General features: G+C 44.4%; 1 protein-coding gene across 1 annotated transcript in view; it reads right to left on the minus strand.

The window, feature by feature from the left end:
• Positions 1-4,545: 4,545 nt before the first annotated feature.
• Positions 4,546-9,215, minus strand: part of LOC125488018 — a 51,236-nt gene continuing 46,566 nt past the window's right edge. The window contains exon 11 of the mRNA XM_048620766.1: positions 4,546-4,600. Within this exon, the coding sequence (XP_048476723.1) occupies positions 4,546-4,600 (55 nt within the window). The remainder of the gene's footprint in view (positions 4,601-9,215) is intronic.

A 9,215-nucleotide genomic window follows, 5' to 3' on the forward strand; every position in this document is an offset into this window, starting at 1 on the left:
TCACAGCAGTGTGCAACGTGTGTGTTGTCTACAGTAATACAACACCTACAGTAATATAATATCCACACTGTGAGATAACTAATATATGAACACTCCACAGTGTACAAAGTGTGTACTGTCTACAGTGATACAATATCTGCAGTATGCAACAACTGAGATTTGGACAGTTAGCAGTGTGCACCCTGTGTATTGTCTACAGTAATGCACTGTCTACAGTGTGGGAGACTGATATTTAAACTTTCAGCTGAGTGCAGCCTGTGTATAGAACACACGAGCACACAAAGAGCTGCTGGATCCTTTCCAGTCTTTACCATGGTGCATTGCAGCCATTGTTCAACTCTGAGAGACTGAATGGAGCCTTTGGCCCATGGGGCCCGTGTTAGAAGCAAATATTTATTGGACCAGTTGACTGTCCAAAATAATCAGAGGTTGTTTCCCCTCACATCCCTGAAATGGAAATATTTATGTCAATTGTATCCACCTCCAGGCTTTTGGCCTGCTCTTGTATCCCTGAGGAAAGATTAGTCTCCAACTGACTCTTACCTACTGGGTTACTCTTAAAGACTTAACAGTAACAGGCAAGCTAACGACGGCTCTTGTGGTGCCAGGGAAGTGTCCCTTTCTTTGATCCAGAAGGGCTAAGTTCATCTCCCATATCTCCTCATCAGACCTAGGAAGCACAACATCAACTTTAAAATGGTAGCAGTTTGTTCTTCAGAATTAAGAAATGCTGCTGTACATTGAGGCCATCATTCGCATGAGGGAAAGCAGCAGCAGTCTGTGTTTAGATGCAATTCTGCAAAGGATGATGCATTTGGATCTTTGAAAGAGGCTGGGCGATTATGCGTATACCGTCACTTCTCTTTTCCTGATGGTCATACTGTGACTTTCCCTTCCGAGTACATATCTACTTCCAACGCTGCATAGTATGCCTGAGTGAGTTTCCAGCTCCCCTTTGCAAAACAGGTTACAGTTACCCAATCTTGAAAGCAATTTTCCTCATTCTCCAACTCAGCCTTCTCCCAATTCCCATCAGTATGCCTCTACAGGTGACTGACCTTCCCTCAAACTCAAACATTTCTTGGAAGCAACCTCGAGATTTACCCCAAGTACTCTGGAGCCAATAACTACCCCTCGACCACACCAGCCAATACTTTGTTGCTAACTTTGGAGGCTGGCTGCAGGCAAATTGGCTGCCGTGTCTTCCCTATTAAAACAGTGACAGCACTCAATAGTCATGACATGTCTGTGCAACACTCTGAGATGTCTTGGAATTCTGGAAAGTGCTGTCAGTTATTTCATTTCATTCTGGATATTTCCTGCCATGTCCCTTCTCAGCACCCCATTCTGCTTTTCTCTGTCTCTCTCCCTTTTTGTCTCTATCTCGTTTCCTCTCCCTGTTTATATTTCCTCTCCCTGACTCTCTTTCTGAATCCCTCTCTCCGAATCCCTCTCTCCTTCTCCCTCCCTCTGCTTTCTCCCTCCCGAATATTTCCCACAATCTCTCCTTTTCTGTTTCTCAATTAGTTTCCCCGGCTCTATTTTCCCTATTCCTATGTATCACCATCTGCAAACAGTCTTTCAACTTTCCATTTTCATACCATTGCTGCTGCATCATGTTGGGGTTGGGTAGCACAGTTGGCTGGGTGGTTGGGTTGCAATGCAGAGTGATGCCAACAATGAAGGTTCAATTCCTGTACTAGCTGAGGTAAAGATCAAAAAAGATACGACAAGGGGTTGGCTGCTCAGCCTTTCGCAGGATAATGGCTATTCCAACATCCCACACATCCACTTTCCTACCCTTTCTCTGTAACCTTTGATTCCCTGTCTGATCAAGAACCTAGCTATCTCAGCCTTAAATATTCACAAGGATTCTGACCTCCAGAGATCTCTGTGACATAGAGTTCCAAATATTCACAACCTCTGAGAGAAGAAATTTCTTTTCATCTCAGTCGTAAATGAGAGTTCCTTTATTCAGATCCTCTGGTCCTTGACTCCCCCACAACAGGAAACATCCTTTCTGCACTTACCTTGTCAAGCCCCTGAAGAATCCTGTATATTTCATGTGAGATCACCTTTCATGCTTCTAAATTCCAGTGAATAGAGTCCAAACCACTTTAGTCTTTGCCCATAAGACAATCCATTCAAACTAGGAATCTGCCTAGTATACCTCCTCTGAACTCCCTCTAATGAAATGATGTGTTTCATTGAACTAAAACTGCTCATAGTGTTCCAGATGTGGTCTCACCAGCACCTTGTACAGTTACAGTTAGACTTCCCTCCTCTTATACTCCAAGCCTTTTGAAATAAAGGACAACATTCCGTTAGCCTTCCAGATTCCCTGGTGTCCCTGTGTGCTAGTTTTGTGGGTTTCATGCACAAGCTCCCCCCTCTCAAGTCCATTTGTCTTGCAGCTGTCTCCACTTAAATACTACTGTTCTTTTGTTCTCTCTTCCAAGATGAACAACTTCATTTCTTCCCACATTATACTCCAATTACTGTTTACCCATTGATTAAATTGTCAATATCTCTCTATAAACTGCTTGTATCCCCCTTGCAACCTGCCTTTCCACAAAGCATTCAGCATCTCATTGTGTGCTCGTATGTTCAATACATAGGCTGCACTCAGCTGAATGTTCAATTATCAGTCTCCCAAATGTAGATAGTGCATTACTACAAACAATGTACAGGCCACACACTGCTAATGGTCCAAATATCAGTTGCCCCACACTGTGGATATTTTATCACTGCAGACAGTGCACACTTGGTGCACTGCAGAGCGTCCATATATTAGTTATTTCACACTGTAGATCTTGTATTACTGTGGACAACACACATGTTGCACACTGCTGAGTATCAAAGTACCAGCCGTCCCACATAGTAGCCCTTGTATTGCTGAAGACTATCCAGCAGTTAAATGCTGCTGAGGGCCCAAATATCAGTTATAGCACACGATCAATATTGTATTAGTGTAGATTGTGTCTGTTTGTGTGTATGAGTGCTTGGGTGTGTTTGTGCACGTTACTGTGTGTATGAGTATGTATGTCTGTGATTGTGTAAGTTAGTGTGAATATTGTCTGTGTGTGTCTGTATGACAGTGAGAGTGTGGTGAGTGTGTCTCTATCTGGTTGTTTAAGCACATATTTGTGTGTCTGTGTGAGTCCACATATGTTACTGTCTGTGAGTGTGCATATCTATGTGTGCATGAGATTGTGTGTGTAAATGTGTGTCTGCACATGTGTCACTGTGTGTGCGAGTGTGTGTGTGTGTACTCATGTGTGTGTATGTTTCTGTGTATCTGAATGCATATGTATGTCTGGCTGTGTGAGTCTGCATGTTTTACTGTGCATGTGTGACTTTGTGTGTGAATGTGTGTATCTGTGTATGTGTGCACGTCAGAGTGTTTCAAAGTGTGTTGATGTGAGTTTGTTATTGTGTCTGTCTGAGTGTATGCATTACTGTTTGAATCATAAGTGAAATGACTCTGTCATGTCTGCACCACAGATTCTGTCCTTTTTTTTATTCATTTGCGGGATGTGGGCATCGCTGGCTGGCTAGCATTTCATGCCCATCCCTAGTTGCCATTGAGAAGGTGGTGGTGAGCTGAGTTTTTGAACCGCTGCAGTCCTCCTGCTGTGGGTTGACCCACCATGCGATTTGGGAGGGAATTCCAGGATTTTGACCCAGCAACCGTGAAGGAACGGTGATATATTTCCAAGTCAGGATGGTGAGTGACTTGGAGGGGAACTTGAAGGTGGTAGTGTTCCCATGTATTTGCTGCCCTTGTCCTTCTCGATGGAAGCAGCCGTGGGTTTGGAAGGTGATATCTGAGGATCTTTGGTGAATTTCTGCAGTGTATTTTGTAGATAGTACACACTGCTGCTACTGAGCGTCGGTGATGGAGGGAGTGAATGCTTGTGGATGTAGTGCCAATCAAGCGGGCTGCTTTGTCCTGGATGGTGTCAAGCTTCTTGAGTGTTGTTGGGGCTACACTTATCCAGGCAAGTGGGGAGTATTCCATCACACTCCTGACTTGTGTTTTGTAGATGGTGGACAGGCTTTGAGGAGTCAGGAGGTGAGTTAATTGCCACAGTATTCCCAGCTTCTGGCCTGCACTTGTAGCCACTGTATTAATGTGGTGAGTCCAGTTGAGTTTTTGATCAATGGTAACCCCCAGGATGTTGATATTGGGGGATTCAGTGATGGTGACACCATTGAATGTCAAAGGGCGGTGGATAGATTGTGTCTTATTGGTGATGGTCATAGCCTGGCATTTGTGCGGCGTGAATGTGACTTGCTGTGTTGTGGTTTTTGCAATTATTAACTGCAAGATTGTCTGTATTATCATATCTCATCCTCCAGGTAGTTCACAGTGCAGCAGAAAATCAGTGGAGGATAAGAACTGTCGTATTCTTAGTTCTTGGGTTCTCGGTGATGGTGCAGACAGGTACTGCTGATGAAGTAGTGAAACAACATCTTTCCTTTAAAGGTGAGTCCATATCTTTTCAAACAGCCTTCACAAACATTCAGAATGGCAGATTGAAATCATTCATCCCCCTGAAGACCAGGTTCCATTCTGCTGGCTTTAGCTGACAAGAGCCTAAAATGCACAATATGCACAATAATCATTCTTGGGATGCAAAGCCAACATTTATTGCCCAACCCTTATTGCTAAGAGGGCATTTAGGAGTAAACTATATTACTTTGAATCCGGAACCACATGTAAATCAGTCCAGGTAAGGACGGCACATTTCCTTCCCTAAAGGACATTATTTCATTCCAAATTTCATCATTTGCCATGATGAGATTCAAAGGTGGGTCCTCAGAACATGATCTGGGTGGTCCTGGATGTGAGTCTAGTTATAGTCTCACAGTCCAGCATCCAGTCACTGTGCATTTGGTGAACCATTGCAGACGTTTACCACGAGTGAGCAATTCACTTCCATTCTAAAACATTTTGTCTGTTTCTTCTCCCTTGAAATAAATACATGGCAGATTATATCCTTTAAAACATTCCCATTTCAATAGATATTCATCAATGACATATCCTTGATTACATCATACCCTATTTACTGTAAAGATTCTATTCCATTTTCCCAGTTTCTCCGTCTCTGTCGCATCTATTCTGATGATGCCAACTTCGGCATGAGAATCTCTGAAATGCCCACCTTCTCCCTCAACCAAGGATTGTCGACAGGGCTCCCAACCGGGTCCGATTTATCTCCTGCACTTCTTCCTTCAACCCCTCTCTTCCCTCCCACAACAGCAATAGTTTTCCCCTTCTTCTCACCCACCATCCCACCAGCATCCACATGCAGAGGATCATTTGCATTTTTTCTGTGACCTCCAGGGAGATGCCACCACCAGACACATATTCCCCTCCCCTCCTTTGTCAAACTTCTGCAAGGACTGTTCCCTTTGGGATAACCTGGTACACTCCTCCTTCACTCCTAACACCCTACCTACCACCCTCCTGCCGCTCCCCCCCCCCCCCCCCCCCCCCCCATGGCACCTTCCCTTGCAACAGCAGAAGGTGTAACACTTGTCTGTTTATTTGCTCCCTTCTCAGTATCCATGGGCCCAAACACACCTTCCAGTGAAGCAGTGCTTTAACTGTACTCCACTCAATCTATTCTACTGCATTCTCTGCTCAGAATGTGGTCTTGTCTATACTGGGGAAACAAAGAGTTGACTGGTAGAGTCCTTCACAGAACGCCTACTTTCTGTTTGCAAAAAAGACCTGCGCTCCCAGTTGCCTGACACTTCAATACACTACCTTGCTCCCTGGTCAACATATTTGTCTCAGGCTTGCTGCAGTGCCCTTGCGAAGCTCAGAGCAATCTGGAAGAACTGCACCTCATTTTCCTGCTTGGGGACTGTACAGCTTTCTGGACTCAGTCTTGAGTTCAACAGTCGTAGGGCTTGATCTACCTGCTCCCATGTCCTTACCTCAACTACCACACAACAGGTCTTGTTATGATGTCTTTAAGAACGTTCAATCAAGGGCATTACTGGTTAGACAGCATTTATTGCCCATTTCAGAGAGCAATTAAGAGTCAACCATGTTGTTGTGGGCCTGGAGTCACATGTAGTCAAGACCAGGGAAGGATAGCAGTTTCCTTCCCTAAAGGACATTCATGAACCAGATGGGTTCATGGTCATCATTAAACTCTTAACTGAATTCAAGTTCCACTATCTGCTGTGATGGGATTCAAAACCAGGTCCCCAGAACAATATACCTGGGTCCCTCAATTAACAGGCCAGCGATAATACCACTAGGCCATCAACTCCCTTTGGTTATGCTAAGGCCTCACCATTATACACCACCCATTGTTAGCCACTCACCATCCCCATTAGCAGCCATTCATTTTCCGAGGCCAACTGTTATCGACTCCTTTGTCTGTACAAATGTTTTCTCTCTTTGGGCGCTGTCTTCACATAACGTTTACTCCTTAACCCCTCCCCCACCTTACATTCTGCATACAAAACAAGTTTCTCCCAACTACCATCAGTTCTGCAGAAGGGTCAGCGGACTTGAAACGTTAGCACTAATTTCATTGAGGCTGATGGGCCTGCTGAGACTTTCCAGTGATTTCTGTTTTGTTTTATGAAGTCTCAGTGTTGGTGGTTTAAGAAAAGCACGGGGAAGTTGGATGCGGTCAAACACGATAAGCCAGTATTGCTGCGTCAAAATCCTGGAATTGCCCCCCAAGGGCGTTGTGGGTCAACCTACACCACATGGACTGCAACAGTTCATGATGGCAACTCATCACGACTTTCTCAAGAGGAACTAGGGACAGGCAGTAAATGCCCTACAATGTAATTTGATTCTGAAAGTATGTTAGCCTTTTATTATCTTCATGAAAGATTTATTCAGCTTTGGATAAGTTAATCCTACTTAACTGTAATAAAGCTGTGTTTTCTTCAAGGATATCTGAACTCCCAGCAGTCAGGTTCAAACACGAGGTTAGAACACATAACATATACCAAGGCTAGTGATAGGTGTGTCGTCTGCCAAAATTGACAGCTCCCAGCAGAGAGGGATCATGCTGTGTGTGTGTGCGTGTGCTTGTCTGTCTGTAACATTTACAGTCCCCAGCAGGGGGAGGGATCATGCTGTGACTATCTGCGCGTGTATGTGTATCTGTAATATTTACAGTCCCCAGCAGAGGGGAATCACGCTGTGACTGTCTGTGTGTGAAGGACTAATATTCACAGAGTCCAGCAGAGGGAGATTGCTCAGAGATAGTAGGAACTGCCGATGCTGGAGTCTGAGATAACAAGGTGGACAGCTGGATGAACACAGCAGGCCAGGCAGCATCAGAAGAGCAGGAAAGCTGACGTTTCAGGTCTGGACCCTTCTTCAGAAATGCTGTTGGTGGTGTGTGCCTGCTGTAATTGACACTGCCTTGAGTGTAAACATCTTTAACACAATGTGTGTCAAGCAGCTATTTCCCAGCAGTGATTATCGTTGAACTATTGATGAAAAAGTAGAACAGTCTTCTAATATCGCTTGACATATTCCTCAGAATGAAGAACATTTGTTTAATAATCTTATGTTCAATTCCATCATATACTTCTGTTAATTTTGAAAAAACGTATCCATTTGTATAATTATTGAATTGTAAACACAGTGTGTTGGAATTGTATAATGGACTTATCATGATTTGTATAAATCCCAAACTCATTAAGCTTGTTGACTGCACTTGTTCATTTTAGTTTCATTAAATTTGTGCAAAAAATCTTGCGCCCAATTATGCAAGAACTTTGTGTTCATTTGTTTACTAAACTTGCGATCATTTATGCAAAAAGTTTGTGTTCTCTTGAGGAATAACCTTCTGTTCATTTGTGCAAAAATCTTGCATTCATCTGTGTTCTAAGAATGTGTCGTGACTGCTCCGTGTTTGAACCTGCAGTTTTATGCCTGTGTGTATTCAAAGTCTGGGTCCGGTGGGGCTGGAGGGAAGGACAGGGACAGACGTGGGAAAAACCATTATCTCGCTGCTTTCTCCCACACCACAAAGCTGATTGTTGATGTGTTCCATACCTGAAGGACACGTGTTCCGGATGGAGGGAGCTGGGAACTGACTGGATGAACTGGGGTTTGGGGAGGAGATGGGCTTTGAGTGACAGACTCTGTCAGCCATTACTCTCTTGCCATGTGGAATGAGAGAATCTGTATGTTTCTGTCATACACCTTTGACCACAAGTCCATCAGGAAGTGGTCAGCACAAAGCATCCTCGAGGCCCTGCAAGAAAAGGAAAGAGTGGATTCTGTCGTGTGGTTCCCTGAGCAGACTGTCCAAGTCATTTGGCAGAATGCCTCATCACCAGAACATTCCAACAAGCACCAAGACATCACCTGGGCTGGTGGTGCGAAGGGCACTACCTGCGAGATCCTTCTTCTATGACTGGACTGCGTGCACCAGCGCATGCTGCCCTCAAAGCGGCTCTGGGCTGAATAGAGACTGTCGCATATCTCCTTCTGGAATGTGCCTTTGCAAAGGAAGCCTGGAGAGAAATGCAGTCGGTTTTTGTCAAGGTTCGTCCCGAGCAGCTCTATGATATAGGACTCTGTGCTCTATGATCTGCTCCTTGGGACACACCGGGGAAACATCGACCGTGTCTTGAGGACCATCAACTCAGTGAGAGACGCTCTTTGGGTCTGCCCGAAACTTGTTGGTCATCCAGAGCAAGGAGTTAACCCCGAACGAATTTTGCAGACTGGCACACTCCAAGGTCCAGGACTATGTGCTGGGGAACATAACAAAGCTTGGGGCAGCAGCTGCCAAGGCACAGTGGGGAAAGATCACCGTCTAATGTCTTTCTGCCGAAGGTAAATGGGGGTCCTTTCAGTTATCGGAACCTTAGGATACCTCAAATATATGTAAATATAACCGCACACAATTAAGAGATGCCTTCGGTTTGTTCAGTGCATAGAGTTCAACTGCAATGTTTGTTTTATCTCCTTCCTATTCTATTGCGCAGAAACGAAATGCTTAAGCAACTATGGATGGACATACGTATACTTTTTTTGAACAAAGTATATATTTGAAATAAATAAAATCCTTCCTTAGATATGGGACTGAAAACCGCTCACAATATTCCGAATGCTTTATACAGCCTGAGCAGTACATCCCTGCTCTTCTATTCTAACCCTCTCAAACTAACACAAATATGTCATTTGCCTTCCTAACTGCCAACTGAACCCTGTT

Source organism: Rhincodon typus, chromosome 48 (assembly GCF_021869965.1).
Source record: "Rhincodon typus isolate 14 chromosome 48, sRhiTyp1.1, whole genome shotgun sequence".
NCBI lineage: Eukaryota > Metazoa > Chordata > Chondrichthyes > Orectolobiformes > Rhincodontidae > Rhincodon > Rhincodon typus.